This window comes from Pleurodeles waltl, chromosome 1_1 (assembly GCF_031143425.1).
Source record: "Pleurodeles waltl isolate 20211129_DDA chromosome 1_1, aPleWal1.hap1.20221129, whole genome shotgun sequence".
NCBI lineage: Eukaryota > Metazoa > Chordata > Amphibia > Caudata > Salamandridae > Pleurodeles > Pleurodeles waltl.
In genome coordinates, this window is record NC_090436.1 from 447,382,997 (window position 1) to 447,403,891 (window position 20,895).

At 44.4% G+C, this 20,895-nt stretch overlaps 1 protein-coding gene across 6 annotated transcripts in view; it reads right to left on the reverse strand.

The window, feature by feature from the left end:
- Window positions 1–20,895, reverse strand: part of SSBP2 (single stranded DNA binding protein 2) — a 919,192-nt gene that overhangs the window by 295,381 nt on the left and 602,916 nt on the right. For all 6 annotated transcript variants that reach the window (XM_069224652.1, XM_069224643.1, XM_069224660.1 and 3 more), the window contains exon 5: window positions 6,679–6,768. In XM_069224652.1, the coding sequence (XP_069080753.1) occupies window positions 6,679–6,768 (90 nt within the window). The remainder of the gene's footprint in view (window positions 1–6,678; window positions 6,769–20,895) is intronic.

A 20,895-nucleotide genomic window follows, 5' to 3' on the forward strand; every position in this document is an offset into this window, starting at 1 on the left:
GTGTGCCAACTGTACACCTTTTACCTGTTTTCGTGAAGGGGCACTGGGGACCTGTTTAACAGGGAACTGGTGCACCTCAGTCAAAAAAAAGCTCAGTACCAGCGAGCAAAAAGTGGGGGGTGAGTGACCATGAACAAAAGGGATACTTTTCTACACTCTTGCAGGTGGGTACGAGTGAATGCACACGCCTGCAGGGAGATGTCTGGGGTCCATGGGACCCTCTTTCTCATCCCCAGAGGGCTGACTTTTTATGCCGGGCTATCAGTGAGCCACCTAAAGGCATGTTTCCATCTCCACCTGCATCCATAATCTGGCTTTGGCACAGAGGCAAAGTGACTATCATTTGCATGGGGCTACGCCCTCATGCAAATTTGTGAACACTCTATCATGATAGCACTATCAATATTACAGAAGGGGGTGCACAAGTGTCTATTACCCCGTCATGTAATATTATAGTGCCCCGGGTGCGCACAAATCAGCCACTCAGGTCTGTTGCATCCCTGGGGCACTTTCTCCAATACCTCCCTTGGACGGCCCAGGGGATAGTCTTGTCCCCAGACCTCCAGAAACAAGTTGCTGACACACTACAATACAAATGCATACACTGAGTCACAAACTGCACAGACCAAACAATTACAGGACCTACCAGAGGAGACTGCTGGAATATAAGCTGGGGTCACCCCTATATGCACACTGTATATCCCAAATATGTAAGTCACCCTCCTGACACACTGGAGGGGTCCCATGGGCAACCTCAGAGAGAAATGTGAGGGTGATCTAGATTGTATGGAGGACTCCGACTGGGCTAAAGCATGTCAGTACCCAAGAGAAGTAGATATTAGGGTGGGCTTTAGACTGATAGTTAAACATCCTACATCAAGCATATTACACTCAAACACATTACTGCAATGGAAAACTGGATAATAGTGAGTGCCTGAGGGGATGCAACTAGGAGGGTACACTCTCTTGTATGTTGTAGGATTGCTCTCGTCTGCAGTAGTTTCTGGTCGGGCATGAAGTGCTGTCTATCTAGGGCCCTAGACCTGAACTTTACCGTGAGTGCCCGAAAAGTGTGTGTGGGACTTTGGGGAGATCAGATGCTGTCAAAATACATCCTTCTGTTCTGCAATGCGGCCTGGACGGTGGCACACAGAGATGCCATTCAGTTGTGGGGAAGCAGGTTGATCCCTGAAGTACAGCACTGGATACAGAAAGTTGACTGGTGCATGTTGGCCAAAAAAAACATGTATCCTGCTTACAGCTGCCCGCAGAAACACAGGAAGGTCTGTGGATCATGAAGAGAATTTTTAGACAATAAATGATGGAAGTGGGAGGCTCACCAAATCTTGGGGAAGCAGTGAACTCGAACACAATTACCTCAATGAACTCACCTGGTCATTTGAGATCTTTGAATCTATGCCCCGTATCACAGCAAATTATGGTCTTGGTGTCCTTAAGGTCCCCACGTCTGCAAGAGTATAATTATTTATGCCTGATAAATGGGAATGTGGGTTACGGGGCGGGTGGGGGTGGGAGAGAGGGGGTGATTGGTACTGCATACAGAAACTTTTTTTAAATGCATGCAGACAAAGGGTCTCACTGGTACCTATGCCTCTGTCCAGGGAATCAGTCGTATCCAGGTGTCACAAAAGATTGTGAACTTAGCTACATCATGACCATCCTGCATGACCTGAGAAAGGACAGTACAGGCTTCCTCAATAACAATGAGAACAATCTGTGGGTATCAGCCTATCAAACAACAAGCATTCACATGGTGTGGGTGTATCAGCCCAGCAAACAACAAGCATTCACCAACTGTAAGGAGAGACTGGTGGAAGAAAACACCCACTTCCCAAATGTCACAATCCTCGTATCAGGAGCAATAGAAGGGAATGCATTCGGCTAATTTTGCTTCAGAAGCCTGCAACACAAGGCTCTGTTGTGGGATGCTGGGTGAGAAAATCCAGATCCCCAGTGCAGGGCAGTGGTACCAGTCAATAAGTCAGTTGAATGGGGGCACTCCAAATAGGTACTGGTCCAGGCGCCCAAAAGAGTCTCTGTGAGAGCCTCATTAAACCAAAGTAGGTCTTCAGAACTAGTCTGACCAGACTAAAGGACCTCAGTATATTGGTCTTGACTTGCTCAGTAGGACATTGGAGGTTAAGCACTTCTGCAGCCCTCTACATCGTAACTGCAAATGATGCACTTTCCTCGGTGGCTGGGCCCCTATGTGTGACCAAGCTGGTGTCTGGAGAAGTATCCAGTCCACTGTTGCCCTGGAGATACTCCCACCAATTGTCCTCATGAACGTTTTTGGCAAATTCAGCCCTAACATCAAATGCTCCATTATAAGAGTCTGTTTCAAAACATTCATGGATAAAGTGTCTTGTCATGGGTCTAATGCACCTTATTGGAGTCAGGTTTCTAGTATTTTGTGGCAGTAGCTGAGCCAGGCACTACCCCATTAGAGGTCTGCGCTGCGCGCTCTCAGAATCAGACAGCACTATGGGTTGGCTGTCATCATCGGTATTGGTGGATCGTGTTCGGACATGGAATGTGGTGCCAGAAAAAGGTCAGGCATCAAAGCCAGTATGGACACTAGGACAGATCCAGAGGACACAACTGGTGCTGAGGGAGAACCCACTGGCAGAAAACCAGTTAGGATGCCCCTTGGCTCTTTTGGGTCCCGTGGACATACTAGAGGGAGATGGCTTCATGCCAAAAAAGTGTTATTCCTGAATCTGTTAAGGAGTTGCCCGAGGCCCGGAAACTCAGGCTGTACCATGGTGGTGTTCAGAAGCAGGTCCAAAACCCTCTCGGAGGGGTTGTGTGTGTGTGTGGGGGTTGGGGGGGGGCTGTGTGTGGGGGGGCGGGGCGGGGGGCTGTGTGTGTGGGGGGTGGGTGTGTGTGTTTGTGTGGGGTGGCTGTGTGGTGTGTGTTTCGGGCCCAGAATATCTATGGAACCTTGTCCTATAATCCCTCACTGCCCCCAATTCAGAGCTCAACAAAACACAATATAAATTACATGACATTCCATGTTTATGGATCACTGCAAAGAACTACAAATGCAACCCTGATTTTTTTATTTTTACACCTGTCTACGTCCAGCGTACCATCCTTTTTCGACAGAAAATCTATTTTACAAAAATGAGAAGCCAGTACACAACAGAACCAATTCTTATATCAAGTGACCTTCAAATACTTGTTGGGAGTCTAATCTTTAACCATTTCAAAAACTGTATTAAACTCATACTGGACTCTTTATAACACTTCCATAAATATGCAGAATTAAAAACATGCTTTACTAGTTGTTGGAAATGAGGTTTCTGGTTGGCTAGGATGTGCACATAAGCCAGGCAGAACCCACCACTTTAGTCAGGGCAAGTAAGGTACACACTAAAGATAACCTGTGCCCACCCCTTGGTAGCTTGGCAGAGAGTAGTCAGGCCTATCCTCAGAGGTCATGTGCAAAGCATTTGCGCAATACACTCACACCAGTGACATAATAAATAAGCCAGAAAAGAGACAGGTTATATATAAAAATATATATATATATAGTATGTATTGCATAGTAAGAGACTGGAACAACATAGATCATAATTATCGCACATAAAATGCAATGTCCATTATAGGGATCAATATTCTGACAATGCAAGACAACAGCAGCATCATAACGTCAGAAAGTATCTTGCTCATAGGAGAACCAGTTGTCATAAAGGGTACCTGGGGCAACCACACATGAAGTATATACTTAGTACATGTAATACTAACGAACAGCTCATAGGGTGAGACACTAGATTAGCATGGTACTAACATTTAAATGGTATACCTGAGAGCCTCCAGGAATTAGATGTAGTAAATTGGCTGGGGGAACAAAACCTATAACTACCAGGAATCACAGTAAAAACATAAATTACCAACATTACCCACAGCCTATTAGCATTCACTGCCCCTCTATTAGAAGGATTACAGTAGTTGTAGTGAGAGCCGGGTTGGGAATGCGGAAATTAGGCCTAAACTGTGGTGAACATGCGAGCCTGCGCTCCTCCTTGGAGGTTTACAGTACTCGCCCTACAGTGGCTAGCACCGGAGCGGGGGCCTCTGCCTAGGATTCACCCAGTGAAGGAACACCACAATAAGAACCAGTGCCCCACGGCTATGGCCCAACGAGCGGGGAGCATGTACCTCACTGGGTTCCCCCCACATGAAAATCAATGTCAAGGAGCCGCCCATTGCTACAAACTGAGGCAGTGATCTAAAGTGCTGGTCCGACATTTCAGCGTGTCCTGGACCCTCCAGAGCCTCTCGGACTGCTGGTTAGTACCAGACACAATTGGAGCTTCCTGCAGCTGGGAAGCCTCGCTGGAAGGTAGACTTGCAGCACTGCAGTGCTAGCTCCTCTCCCCGCTTGGTCACACTCCTCCTGGCTAAGCGGGGACACTGTTTTGGATGAGTCAACAGTCGGGCTGTGGCTCAGCGCTCACAGCGCGAGTCGGGAGGGGCAGAAGGTGCAGGGGCTATGCAGTCACCACAGGCTGCAGCCCAGAAGGCGCCCACCATGCGTCAGCTAGTAGATAGTGGAAAATAGGGCACTCGATCTGGGCTAGAGGCACCATCAGGTTATGAAACGCTCTCCACGTGCGGACTATAGCAGATGCCAAAGAGCGGGACACATTGCTTTCCCCACATGCTGGGCTACTTGAGAAGCACTGAGGGCGTTGTGGGCATAAAGGGGGAGGCAGGCTGGCACAGAGAAGCCAGTAACTATTTGGCTGCCCCTCCTGGCAGCAGAGCATTGCCCAGAGGCCCCCAAGTCAGGAAGCAGCTGGCAGCACGGCAACATGCAGAAAAGCAATCCAGTGAGTTCTTTATGCCACCCAGCAAGAAGCAGGCAACAGGGCAACAGCGGGCCAGATGAGCCCTTTGTACAGTCCAGCAATCCTTCTGACAGTCCCAGTTCCAAAAGTGCTCCAAAAACCATGGGTAACAGCCCCTGTACTTATACTCAAAAATGCCTTTGTTCTGGGGTAACTTTCAAATGAAGCACAACACCCTTTCAACCCAGCCCTGCTTCCAGACTTCAGTAGGGGGCAATAAGTCTATTGTGTGGGGGCACTACACAGCCTACTCACATGTAAGGTATGAACAACCCTCTCTCTTCCCAGCCCAGGATGACTACCAGTAGACAGATGCCTCTTCTGTCACACCCAGCCTTTCCTGTGTTATGGCTGTCCAGAAAATATGCACAGAGTGGAGCTGTCACTCTGCCCCAGACGTGGATTGTAGTCAGGCTGCAAAGCACTAGAGTTATAAGCACAGAGAAATGCTCACTTTCTAAAAGTGCTATTTCTAAAATAGAAATATAAAATCCAATTACACCAGTAAGCAGGATTTCTCACTACCATTCCAAACCTACCAAACATGCCCACGCTACTCCTCACTGATCAGAAATTACCACTTAGACATGTCAAGGAATTCCCCATTCAAACCTATTAGAGGAGCAGCACTCACAGTAGAAAAAAACAAAATAGTCTGTTTGTCACTTATGGCATGCAAAAACAAAGGTACATGTCCTACCTTTTATATACACAGCACACTGCCCATAGGGATATCTAGGACCTACCATAGGATTGACTTGGGTGTAGTAAAAAGGGTGTTTAGACCTTGGCAAGTAGTTTGACTTGTCGAGTCAATTTGGCAGTAAACAGTGCATGCAGGTCTTGCAGTGACAGGCCTGGGTCAAGGTTAAAAGGGTACTTCTATGGGTGGTGCAAACTGCACTGCAGGCCCACTAGTAGCAATTATTCACAGGCCCTGGATATATAGCATACCACTTTATAAGGGACCTACATGTAAATTAAATATGCCAAACAGGTGTAAGCCAAACATACCAAGTTTTAGGGGAGAGAGCATGTGCACTTTAGCACTGATTAGGAGTGGTAAATTGTTGAGAGTCCTAAAGCCAACAAAAAGAGGGTCAAGAAAAGAGGAGAAAGGCAAAATGTTTGGGGATAACCCTGCAGAAAGGGACATTTCCAACACTAGTCATGGGAACATATACTTTATGAGCAAACACCTGCTTAATTTTTACAGGTAGCACCAATTTATTCAAGTAATCCAGTTTATAGAAAGTTTACATTTCAATGTACATAATATTCACCGTACTATAAAAGATGAAAGGAACATTCCCCACAAAGCATCAACTGCTTGAATCCGGAATAAAAAATAAAAGTCACTGCACACATTGGTGTTCTAAGAATCAGGCAGCGCGCAACATTAATACAAGAAACAAAATACAACGTCACTGTTTGCCAAAACGTTGTAATCTTAGCAAAATAAATACGGGTAGGTTTCCAGTTAATCGATGTAGATAAAACTTAAAAACAACTGTCTGCTGCATGAAAACAAATGATTCACAAGCCAGCAGTCAAATATTTCTTGCAAGGGCCTCGAAGATTGCCTCAGACATTTTTTTTATTTTGCTCAGCGTCAGGATGTTCTCAGTGGCATCTCTCCTAAAAAAATATGCACTCCCAACCCTTTGTCTGCAATGTACACTGTACAACGATAGCATTTTGTTTGATTTGTGGCAATTTTATAGAAATCTCGCCGGCACAGCTAAAAATATTTCAAATCCCTCTAAAGCCCAAGCTTTCTAGACTGCAGTGCTAACTGTACCTGAAAGAAGCCTGGCGGCACGGGCCCCACCGGCATGCCGTCTCCTGGGGGCATGTTTCCTAGCACCGGACTGGGAGCTGCTGCAGCACTCTGAAAGAACAAAGGAAAAGCCAGCCGTCAGACACTACGCACCAAACATTACACAGCCGCCATCTCTTGTGTCTTGAAGTAACCTTAGACCTCTAGCGCAGGTTTATTGTCGCACCACACGCTTAATGGTTCTGCTAGACTATGTAACACTTAAAAGCTATCAATCACACCCATCAAATAATGACAAATGAAACTTGCAAGAACCTATCCAAAATACTGAAAGTTCTATGCAAAAGAGAGTGCGCTACCATGACGACTTAGGCATTTCGTTACATAGACCGGACAGGATTGATGAACATTGTGTCTGTACAGGATGGTAATGAAACGAGTTTAACTTCTTAAGTATAAGCTATTATACAGACATTACCCGCTAGAAAACAAGCAAGCATATCTGGGTTCAGAAAGCTAGATTGAGCGTAGCAAGGAAGAGGGTATTATGGGCAGTGCATTTATAAACGTCTATTTCGGAACAATTTTCTTTTATATTGTACATTTTTGATGGCATTTCAAATGGTACTGGTCTTCAAACTCATACGTTTCACAAGTTGACTTTTGACCGATTTCTATATATCTTACAAGAGTTTGGGTTCATAAGACAATAACGTCCCATGTGTAGATATGGGTGGAGAAGTCTTTACCGGTCTTGCTGCCATCATATAATAATAAAGTCATAAAAAGTTTATAAACATACAAATGTAAGCTAGCCACCTTCATCTATTTAAGTTTTCAACTGTCTTTCACATTTTGGTTCCATCCACCACAGCACAAAACACGAGGTAATGCGTCAGCCCACTTCAACCAGTCTCTTGCACCGAGTGATGACATTTTCTTAATCACGTGTACGCACTGACTTAACAAGAAGTGCTCTTCAGTGCCGTGGCTGATGGGCCACTACTTTACCAATGCTTTTTGTCTGTTTTGTATACCTTCTTTTATTTAGTAATCCTTGGGTGTTCAAACGATGCAGAGCCAGATTTTCCTGTGATGTACATTAAAATTACCTGTTTAAGTACACCTACCAAGAAGCACTCAACTTTATTACAATTATAGCCAATGGTATTTTTTCCAAACAATATTTCAAGCATTTGGCTTCCAAATTTAGACAGCAGCATGTTTTGTTTGGATTGTATAGCATATGCTTCTAATGAAAAGTGAAAAAAGTATTTCTGTTTTACCTAGATCATGTTGTGCCTGAAGGAGGTGGTCACACCTCATTTAGTACGGACCAAGGAGAAACGGTTTTGAGGGAGTAATAGCTATTCAATAAATACCAAGCAAATACGAGCTAGCTTAAAGAGCCCTATCGCCAGCTTTGCCATCAAGCACACAACACTCACTGGATCACGAATGGTTCAAATAACCCTTCACCTCCCTCCACCACCCCGCTATCAGGTTCCATGAGTTGTACTGGAGTGAGGTGGGGCTGCAGAGTACCAATTGGCAAACAATTCCTTATCCAAGCGATTCCCAAATTGGTTTGAAAATCTATTTGGGATTGTGACAACAGTCCCGTATTTAAATGGTACAAAACAGCAAAAACTGAACTGCTGGAAGTAATGTGGCGGTCGTAGATCTGTAATGGATAATGAACCTTGATAAGTCTTCTGAGAGCTCAATCTATGTTGACGGCGTGTATCACCGCCTGCAATATCACATCGCAGTTCTCTGCATTTTTAGGACATTAAGCTTTGGACTTTGAAGCTGTTCTGAGCTTGAAATATGGATGGATGTCCTGTATGGACCCATGAATGACTTCTTGCTCGCTTAATGATTTAGGTTTGATTTAATTTGGTTTGTGCAGAGCCTTGAAGAAGTCCCCGGGCAGAGACGAAACACGTGTCGGCTGAACTCTTCATCTGAAAAAGATCACCAATGCACTAAAATTTAATGTTTTTTTATCAACTATACTAATTGCTCATTGTATGGCTCAATTCTTTATTGCACTAAGATCATTAATGTACTAAAGATCTTCTGTGGTAGACAAACTATACCAATTGCTGATTGTACAGTTAGGTAAAGTTTGTTCTTCTGACTGAATCTTTTGACTATTTGTCTCACAGATATATTTGATATTGAGATTGATTGTACTGGACCATTACTTATGAAACACGTTTGATTACAGTTAAGAGTGCTCTGCTACTTTTTGTATATATTGGTCTTCATAGGATTTCTCTGGTCAAAACGTACACATTAGGGCAACAGTTGTGTTGTAGCGTGTTGAGCACCTCTGCTATATTACTGTTGATATAAAGTGAGATGTGCAACAGATATACCATTGTTGTTATTTTTGAAGTTTAAGATTCTTTAAGAGGGCCGTCGGGGTCCAAGCTTTGCAGGGAGGAGGGGATGGGGCAATGGTCAGGAAGGGTATAGGGGTTTGGGGAGACAGAAAGAAGCAGCAGATGTTTTCAAAGATGTAGCTTGGTTGTTAAAGTTGTTTCGAAATAAGCTATGGCTGCCAGATTTTTAAAAGGGATTTCATGCAACGCCAATGGCCTCAATAATGGAGTTAAGTTTTGGGCAATGTTATCCTGGTTTAGGACACCCCACACAAGTATTATATTCTTTCAAGGACACTCCTTAAAGCCTCTCGTCTTCCTTTAAAGACACCAGGCTATAATCAATATGTTTTTTTGCATCTTTAAATGCAGCAATTAGATGGGTAGCAATCCTAAACAGTTATCCAGTGAAATATTAGAGGTAATCAGCTACCCTGGGGCAAGATGGATTTGGGTGAACGCTAAGGTGCAAAACCATATAATAAACTTTATGAGTTATTACAGTTCCATAGAAGATTTAACCTCAGCCTTAGAGGCTATATACAATATTGCAAAAGGGGCAGCAGGATCACTAGTAATAGGGGCAATTTTAATCTCCTTCCCCATATATCTACCGATTCCTCCCATTCTAATAAACATCAGAATAAATCTAAGGCCTTTAAGGTGTTGAGATTACTTAAACAAGGTTTGGCCTTAACAGGTCCTTGGCGCATCGATCATCCATGAAGTAGACAGTACACTTGGTATTCAAAAAGATTTAATTCAGCTTCACAAATAGACTTTTTTATTTTAACACAACTTTTATCAAGGTTAATCAGATATGTCAGTTAACGCACTACCAGACCATTCAATAATTTCATTAAAACTCTATTTACCAGCTTGGCAGAACGTAAGGTCCAGGTGGACGTTTGCTAAATCTCTATTAGCAAATGAAAGCTGGGTAGAGAATATGCGACAAGCTGTGAAAGCTTTTCTAGAGCACAATATAGGTACAGCTTCCAATTTCTTGGACTGGGGGGTCTGAAAGATTTTTGTATTTTTTTTTTCCCTCAGAGGGAAAATCATCGCTTTTTAAGTAAGGTAAAAACAACTCGAAAGGGCAAAACTCCAACAGCTGTAGTTGGCATTAAATCAGGCAGTTATGGCATGTAACTCAATACCGGTTTCGGAAACTAAAATGGGAGGTGGCCAGGGCGGGACTGAATTTAAATGAACATTTCACTTCAGAAGAAATATTAAATAAGAACACATTTCTCTCCAAAAATACAAAGAGAGTGAACTCATGGGAAAATATTTGGCCTGGTGAATAAAACATAAAAGCAACAATAATTCCATAAAAACAATGTCAATCCAGAGCTAGGCAGGGTAGTCACTCAGCCTCAATTGATGGCTGAGGTTTCAAGCATCAGAATCTACAGAGTCCCAATGAGACAATAAACAGATGGCTAAATCGTATCGGAATCCCAACCTTAGCTGCAGATTTGCGGGAGACCATTATCGCCCCGATCACTATGGCTGAAGTTATGCATGCGGTCAGTCTCTCTCTCAATGCTAAGGCCTGTGGTAAAGATGGGATACAAGCAAAAGTTTATAAACTATTCTCTTGGAAACTAAAGTTTTTAGTGAGGCGGCTGAACCAATTTCTTACAGACTGTGAAATACCCAATACCTTTACTGAATCAGCGGTAGTTAATTTTCTAAAACAAAGCAAACCAAAAAAAAGAAGAATGATAGACTCTTATGGTCCAATCAGTCTGCTTAATAGCGATTATAAACTGTTCACCAAAATTCTAGCCAATAGATTAGCACCATCAGCCCAAACAATAGGCTTTAACAATCAAAACAGTTTCTTACCGGGCCGAAGCATCACTATCAACACAAACTATTTGACTGACGCAATTCATTTTTATTCCAGCCCTAAAACCAAAGTCGTCATTATCTTGGATAAAGAAAAAGCTTTTGACTGAGTAAGGTGGGAAATCTTACTCAATATTTTATCTAAATTTGTTTTTTTCCAATTAGAAATCTTCAGTTATTCAAATATTTATACAAACATACAACAGCACATATAGTCATTAATGCTAAATCAGTGGGACAGTGTCATTAGCAGGGGAACTTGCCAAGGATACCACATGTCACCCATTCTGTTCTATTTATTCATAAAACCACTAGCCTGTTCTATACAACACCTTAACAGTCTTTCCACCCGTAATTGGAGCAGCAAAATTGAAACTGGTTGCCAATTTGGTGCTATACCTAGCAGCACAAGAGGCTAAGATTTTGCAAGCCTTTCTTAAAATCAAGGAGTTTACGGAGATCAGTGGCTATAACAATAATCATTCTAAACCAGAGGCCCTAATTTTTAAATGCACACCTGAAATTTTGCCAGCAATGATGCAAGCTCATCATTCCTCAATTAGTCCAAGTAGATATTTAGGAATATACATTGCCCCCAAATTTGATGACCTGTTTGCTCGTAACTACTGTACAACATTAACGAAGATAAGCAAACTGCTCGACCAATAGCAGAATCTCCTAATGACAATTATCAGGCAGGTCTCCTTGATCAAAATATATATTCTTCCTTATTCATATTCGTTTTCAGATACCATGATTAAAGTTCAACAATCATTCTTTCACTCAATTGACTCCGATCTTCGACACTTTATTTTGCAACGGATGAAGCCCCAGCTTAAACTTCAGGAAGAGGCAGGGGTTGGCACTTTCTAAACTGAAATATTACCAGGCAGCCTTTATGGGCTGGTTATCAAGATTTGCTAAAAGTATTATAAACAATAGTAATGTGTATTTAAATACATGCTAAACACAACAGAAATCTAGCTATTTGCCTTTTTAAAAATACCCAGGCTACCAAAGAGGTCCCGATATAAGATGCCTCTGGTCATTATGGATAGATTCAACAAGATTTGGCAACAATACGGAGTCTATACACAATTAAAACTAGTTGACTGTATTCCATTAGGGCTTTTATTAGGCACCCAAATTCTCAGTCGCTGGGTTAATCTGAGGCTCTTGAGGACAAATGATTTTTACCAAAATAATTAATTTATCCAATGTCATCAGATACGAAGGGCCTGATTACGAGTTTGGCTGATGGTTTTGCCCGTCCGTCGAACTTCCAATGGGGAGACTGCTGCCATATGGCTACCTCCCCGCCGGGTCCATTACGAGTTTCCCGCTAGGTCGGTGGGCAGAAACCTAAGTTTCCGCCCGCTGGCCTAGAGGGAAACACCCTACAGCATTGTCTCCAGCTTGTAATCGAGCCGGCGGCAATGCTGTAGGATGCAAGGTGCACCAGCACCCTCACAATGTTCACTACAACGTCAAGTGCCAAGTGCATGGGCAGTGCAGGGGCCCCTCTGGGGTTCCCTGCAGCCCTTGTCCGCCATTGGTTTTATGCCAGTAAAATCGCTGGCAGAGAACTAGGTCGTGATCCCAGGGCAGCGCTGCCCTGGCAGATTAAGACCGCCACTATCGCCAGACCGCCGAGATAACTAATCCTGGCGGTGCAGGTGGTCCGACCTTAGCACGACCGCCGTGGTCATAATGTGGTGCTGAGACCGCCACATCAGAGGTGGTCTGACCGAGTCTGGCAGTCAAGTGACCGCCAGATTTGTAATAACTATCCTACTCTCAGACCCACCCTACTATTCTGTTTTATTTAAACACTTTCGTGCAGGATATATAAAACACGGGAAATGGTGCTATCTGAGAACATCAGTAAAGCTTTTTTCCCCCATATCAAAGCTGACAGGTATAGGCAATGGGCATAGAATACTATACCCAAAAATCAGCGAGAGGATAACAGATTTTCTGAATAAAATTAAAATCACCACTGGTTCCAAAAATCAATATCTCCCAATGGATGTTCCAGAACCATCTAAGCTCTAAGCAATACGAGCTGCCAGCTATAGAAGAATGGCTCTCTTCTGTAGTTGCATGGTCTATTACACTCCACCTTTATTTCATGAAATGCATTCACTGGCATTATCTGCCTGCTTCAGGTGTAAATACTAGAACGGGGCCTGCCTGCATATGGCACTCACCTGCAGCTTTGACAGCAGCCAACCATATTAATACAATAGGGAAAGAAACCTGTTTAAGCAGCATCATATGTAACTGTTTTTCCAAACCTTTGTTTCAGGAGGGCTGGAGGGGCGAGGTCAAAGAAATATTTTGTCAATTTTTAAAAAAATTATAATTAGGGTGAGATCAAATCAGCCGCCTCGGTTTGTTTAGAATGCAGAATTTGCTACCGCTTGTCACAAAAAACTAGAACCGAATTCCAAATTCCCGCCGGGTCTACTGTCCCAATGTTTACTAAAACACAAACATACATTTATCATTCTAAGATTTGAAGAATGAAAACTCCTGGGGTCAATGTTCTCAGTCATGTGACTGGCCTGTGTTCTTCAAAATGCAGTATTACAGTACATTGTCCAGAAAAACGACACACTATGCACTGTACTAGAAGAGCAAAGCCAGCTCCCATAAGAAATTCCAATTCTGGACAGAAGATGGTTCCACCCCAACAGTTCGAATTGTTAGCCTTAAATGTTTTCAGTACGGCCCCCAAAGTGTGGGTCTCAGTTGACCATAACTAGCATGCCTCCTGGAATGCCTATCAGCTGCCTATGTGATAAAGCACAACTTGGCACCAAATTGAAATTGCATATAAATTCACTACAGATAAAACAAACATCCCTTTTTCTGTATGCAATTTGTACCCACATGCATGTATACAATCAGATGCTGGCCAGTGGGCAAACGCAAAATGATAATGCTCTTCTGAAGCATGCAGTGAGGTGCCCCTCAGTATCCCACACCTCACAAACAGTCATAGACCATGGCCTGAATGGGACCTCCAAAATGTTTGGGAAAGGATGCTGTTGTGCAGGGGCTGAAAAGGCCTGGTTACACAACCCAACACTACCACAACGGTCATAACACAAATCCTTCATTTCATTTATTTTGGTCCTCTCTGCTTCTTGTTGACAGTTTGGTTTTGGCCTCACTTCTATCAGTGAAATCTCACTTTTACAGAACGAGAAATGTGCGTCACAGAAAACACAAGCTTCTGAGCTACTCTGCAAGATAATTATGTAGCACAGACTCTGAACAGGACCCAAGGGGGTGACTAGGGCATAGATAGTGCCAGCCTGAAAGCAGGGTTTCACAAACGTTCTAGTAAATGACTAGAGAGGCAGTAAGTGGTAAGTGTGCTGTACCACAGGGGCCCAGCTATGCCTGAACTTCGGGCGGCAGAGGTAGGGTGGGTTGTAATCTGACATATCAACCAATGGAGAACTGGCCAACACTTCAAACAATGGAGTGCCACTATCCTTGGACCCAATACAAAAAAAATAGTGCTTTTCAAATATATTGGTCAAATCCGCCAACAATCTTAACAAATATCTTCTAGTGGATTTGACAATGTTGATAGGCTGGCTGAGATCTTTAAAATGGGGAATGAGACAACCAAAAAGCAGCCTCTACACATTTTAATCCAAGGCACTTTAGAACCAGTTTTGCAAAGTTATTTCATAACTAAGAACCTTTTTGCCAACTCTCACAATAAATCTTTCTTTGAAATGATAAGCTTGTGAAATATTTTCAATTTAGTCTTCAGAAAAGCCCTACTGTCTACTGATCAAAGGTACGATTACAGTCTGCTCGTCTGGACATTGCAAAATATGCATGTTTGAGGCCGCGCACACACACATGTACAGGTCCCAGAATACTGATCTCGGAAATTTAATGTTATGTGCATGACAAGTCTCTGGTTTGATTCCTAACGCCTCATCCACTTCTCCCGAGACTGAATAAGTAATCTGCCGAAAATCTGTGCTATCCTAATAAAAACCGAATAGTTGTTGCAGCACCACATATCAAGCAGTTCTCATAGTAAATGAGTAAGCAACTTCCATGGGGGAAGCCAGCAAGCCTAAAGAACTGACAAAAAAGGTATTTACTTTGCAATATTGGAGTTCTAGCATACAAAGAACATGTATTCCATCGAGCTCCAGAACACAAAGAAGTGTAGCAGTTGGCTAACGTCCTGCAAAAAGGTCTCATCAAAAGAAAGAAATAGTGCCACTTAACAGCATATGTTATAATAACGGCAAATACGCTTTCAATTTGCATCTGAAGCCCCAGCACAGAGTGTGAAATCCAGTGAAATATTTTTTTTAAATCCTATTGGGGCAATGTTCATTATAAAATGCAACATTTGGGAGAGGGCGTGGCTAAGATGGGGCTCAAGTGCCGGTGAATCCACAGAGCTCTGCCGCCTGGGGACCCAAACGGGCATCAGCAGAGTTCACCGACCAACGGAACTGTCAGAATTCTGCAGCAATAGTGGCTGACAGCAGTGCAGCGACGGTGGAAGCCCCTGATTGCAGTGCCTTGAGTGTTTGAGGCTCCCGAGATAACTGCAGACAACGGTGGAGTTTTCAAGATGGCAGCTGCAGCTGGATTACAGCTGAGAGGAGCAGGCCTCTGGCACTGACGGAGGTTGAATGCTTTGACGGGCTACCAGGAAGCGACTGCCTGAAGCCCTTAAGACCTGAGTGGCTACACCTAGATAAATCACGCTACGCACTGGGTGAGTGGGAGATAATTGCGCAGCTAACTCTGCAGCCTCGCCTGGAAGGCCAAAGGGGATAAGTGCGGCCTCCTTGACACCTGCAACCAAGGCAGCCTAGCGGTAAGCTGGACGATGATACCCCCTCACTGGGCATCTCTCAGTAACACCGAAGCAGTCATCTATAAAGTCTCTCCTTGCGGGCAGGACCATCCTCCACAACTTCAGCGACAGCACATAGTTATTTGCACACCCTGAAGCCACGCCTGCACCCTTGCAGTTGGACCTCTAAACATCCTGCACTCATGAAGTGCAAGTACCTGGCGCACCAGCGTACTCCTCCAAAGCATTGCAAGAGGTGGCGTACCCTGGTTTCAATCCAAGTGAGGGCTGGGCTAACCTCCCCCATCCGTGAAGAGGCAGATCCTGCTTTTGAGAACCCCTTGCCTAGTGACCCGCTGACTGCAACTTTGCTTAACAGCTATGAACTCAGATACTAACAAATGCTGCTACCTACTGACTTCTGATTCTACACGTCCACGGCTACACTCCTAGTGACACGCCTTGCTCTATAGACGCTGTCATTGGGACTAGGTTACCAGCGTTGTCCAAAGTGATTTTACCCCTCGAAGGGGAACTGTTGCCAGTCATCAGTGGGATATACAGGTGGATTGGTGGACAGCAACCTAAGCTGTGCAACTACTCTTGGTGCTGCCACAATCACTACAATGACCACCAACTGCTCCAAAGAAAGATACAACTCTAAGAGATATGCTCAGCTAACCACCACCTAAAAAAGAATAGCGGCCACCCAAGACGCCCTGTCCAATGCCAGATACTCAGGAAGCCATCTTGACTGCTGAGGAGCCTGTCACTTGCACATTCTTACAGACTCCTTTTGGCACCTTGAGGAATGACATTGTGGCGCTTAAGAGGGATATGGCAGCCAATGTTAAGGACATTGAGAGAGAACTGTCCGAACGGGGCAGCACATATATACCCTAGAGACCACAAGTGACCAAAGGGAGGAAGAACTAAATGTGCATCAGCAGGGACTACTAGAGCTTCACGATATAAACAAAGATTTATACTACTGTCTGGAAGATTTGGAAAATAGATCATGCCGCTCTAGCATGCAAATCAAAGGGGCGCCTACGTAAGCAGACTCTAGCAACTTGGAGGACTATGTGATATGCTTATTCAGCCATGTAGCACTAACGCTGATTGACAAGGGTATCATTCTGGATCGCACACCCAGGGCGGGTTGTCCTGCCAAGACCCCTCTATGGCACACCCCAAGCTATCATGACACTCTTACATACAAAAGGAACTTGTGGCGGCTACCGGAGACAAGACAACTATCACCTTTGAGGGAACGAAAATTGGCATCTTTCAAGACTTATCAGCTATTACCCTTCAATGATGCAGAACTCTTCAACTAGCTACTGCCTATCTCAGAGAGAAGGACGTGAAATATTGTCAGCGCCATCCCTTCAAACTCATCTAGAATAACTAAACACATGGGGTGCACGCCTTGGAGGAGGCTCAGGCAGTCTCTGGCTTTACACTCCCCTCAGAGAAGGAAGCCAATTCCAGTGCAGAGGGCACTCTGTTGCACCCATCGACCGAATCTCGCCGCCAGAAACCTAGATCATCATCAGCTGCCAAACCTACCAAAACAGAGAGTTACGAGCAGCTCTACTGCATCAACTATGGAAGCATGGCAACACCATGGAAGTGACTGACTGCTCTGATATTGAGTTGTTGCCGTGGGCAACTCCCACTCTCCCTGACAAGTGGAAATCCCCAGATGGGGACCGGCCGCAGACAAATCGACAAGACACCATGCAGCGGAGCCCCACTATCTCTGACAGCCGACCACCGAGCTGTCAGTACAGCACGCATTTGGACCCCTACTGCCTGTTGTGGTTTGCTCTCAGGCGAAGGAACACAGTTGTTCTGATATGTTACTGTTTTTCATGTTTTCCCCTTCCTCACATCACACTCTGCACTCCCAGTACCACCAGTAGTGTGGTTCACTTCAGCCCGAGAGAGGTAGGCTCCCTCCAATGCTACTACAACCGATCGCCCCCATGGAAAGAGCCTAATTAATATCTATCCCACCAGATGCTTAGAATTCTAAGTCTTAATATCTGAGGCCTCAATGCTCCAGTGAAGCTTTTAGCCCTCTCCTTTCCAAGAGAAGAGAATCTAAATTTGATATGTCTCCTACAAGAGACTCATCTCCTTAAGCTTGACTGGTATCACATACGCTCTATATGTTTAACCGCCAATATTTCTCCTCGGGCCCTAATTAATGGGCAGGTGTTGCAATCTTCATAGCTACTCACTTTCCAAGACGGGTGATCCAAACGCAAGCCAAGACGGCGGACAGACTTTTGTCCCTCTGTATTTCATTACACTCCCAGACACCTACTATAGCTCCCATTTACACCCCCAATGATCACCAAGAACCCTTTGTACTGGATGCTGTGGGCTGCGTACTGACCTCACCTTATTCAGGCATACTGATATGCGGTGACTTTAACCTCACACTCAATGCATACTTAGACAGGTCAGCACAGAGAAAATGCCAAACTAGGGCTTTCACGACTTGGGGCCTCCAATAACTAGCTGACATGGGTCTTTTGGACACCTGGTACTCAACCCATCCCTACACTTACTATTCTGCAGTGCATTAAACTTACAGCAGGATATAATTCTTCCTCACCTCACCCCGCTTGACGGCAAGGGTAGTAGCTGTAGATATAGGACCTGCTGCAATGTCCGACCACTCACTGTTTGCCCTCACCTTGCGCACACTGCAGTTCCCCCCCCCCGCTCAAAGCCTGGTGCCTCGACCCCAAACTGTTGCAACACGACTCCAATAAACAAGAAATCAAGACAGCGATTGGCACCTTCATACAATTGAATGACAACCCTGATACGCAGATTACAATACTGTGAGGCTCGCTAAAAGCAATCTTGCGGGTAATTTTCATAGGTATATTGGTGAAATTCAACAAACAGCGCCAGGACATGAGAAGTAAACTGGAGGGCCGGGTGGGAATGTTGTTGGCACACAGGATCTCACAGAATATAGCACCAATTAACATCAGCTCGTAAAGAGCTCACAGCTCTTGATGTGACAGGGCAGAATACACCCTCCTACGTTTTAAACAATGCCACTAAGTAGGAGGTAACAAGGCAGGATGCTTTTTGGCTCATTGCCTAACGGCCCAAACACTTAATCAAAGAATTATTGAACTCACACAGGACAAGCTCAACCCCATATATCAAGACACACAATTTCTTCATGAATTTGAATGGTTTTACTGCACACGCTACACAGCTGCATCATTATACATGGCCCGGGGAGGACACTACTTCAACTGTGTCCATGGAACGCATACTTACAGCTAAATCTGCTAGATTAGATGATCATATTTGAGTGGAGTAGGTGTTAATGGCTATATCCCACCTGAAATCTGGGAAGGCCCTTGACAGTTATGGCTACACAGCCGACTTCTATAAAACATTTGCACTCAAATTAGCACCCATTCTCATCTGCCTTTTCAACTCCTTTAGTGAATCTGAAATGGTGGCGGACACAATTAAGGAGGACATTATCACTGTCATTACTAAACTTGGTAAGGACCCCAAACTTTGTGCATCGTATTGCCCCATCTCACTTTTAAATACAGATGATAAACTTCGTAAAAGCATCTTAGCATCACCTTGCATGCCTGGGAGAGAGAGACATTCCTGGATACAGAAATTGGCAGCAGTGAAAATGACCCTCCTGCCCAAGATATTGTACATCATGCAAACCCTGCCCCTTCAGCCACCCCTACATGTACTAGAGAAACTGCATCATCTCCTGGAGTCTTACATCTGGGATAATCAGCAGGCACGTATGGCTAAGAGAAAAACTTATTGGCAGATGAAGGAGGGAAGGTTGGGGGTCCCACACCTAGTCCATTATAACCAAGCAGTGCAAATCTACTATTTGATGGAATGGTATAGACCCAAAACGGAGAAGCACTGGTTCTTTATTGATCACGCTATAGCTGGAATTCACATTTGGAAAGTAACATGGCTTCCAAAAGTATACAGGCCTGTGGGGCTATATTTTGCCAGTGCTTCGACAAAAGGTACATGGGATAAAGTACAGACATCAAGGCAGTTATCCTCATGCATCTCTCTGCTAACACCCTCCACATGCAACCCAGATGTTCTTCCTGCTCACTGGGGAATGACCGTCATACAGTGGCATACTGCAAGCTGCAAAATATTGGGGCACTTCTTTGATCAGGATGATCCTTGTGATTTCCCACAACTTCAGACAGATTATGGCATTTCCTCGTCTGCCCTATGGCAATACCTTGCCATAAAACATTGGATCACCCAACCCCACATCAAAGAGCATGCCAACAGGACCTCTTACACCCTTTGAACGATGGCTTTTGACCCGAGAAACAGATAAAATCCTTCTATAAAATATCTATCTTTTCCTTAACACTCCAGCCACTATAAGTCTCATCAGCACAGAAAAGGTGAAAGTTAGAGTGTGGACAGTCTTTTAATGGTTGTCCTAGTTGTGGGGGAGTGGAAATCGCCTATTAGTACCATACTCCTGCTCGACTGGCCCAGTGGCAACCAGGTGAGACTGATTAATGTTGGCAACATTGTGGCCAACAGGGTACATTAACCCACATTTTGTGGCAATGCCCGCTGCTTCAGTCCTTTTGGTTCAAGGTTATCACTACACTCAATAACATATGATATGGACATACCTCTGTTCCCTAGCTACCTTCTACGTGGCCTACCTGACGTTATGAGCTACCCCTTACGATCTACCAGGGGTCGGACGATTACTCTTGCGCTCTGCGCAGCCAAACAAGTCATCCTAGCCAAATGGGGGATGGACAATATTCCAACAAAACTAGATTCGTTATATAGGCTGTGGGCTCTCCTGGGGATGGAAAAGATGACTGCAGTAATCGTTTACAAACTACCACTGTTTGAAAACATGGGCTCCCTGCTTTGATATTTATCCCAAGAATTCAGAGAATTGACCTGTACAGCATACTTAAAAGTTCTTCGCCTTACCCAACCCCCTCAGGACTCTACTGCGCACGGCACTCATGCCCCCCAATTAGGCACTAATGTTTATGAACTTTGCTGCCTCCTCATACCCTCCCATGATGCAGTGTGTGTACCCTAACACTTGTTCTCTGTCCT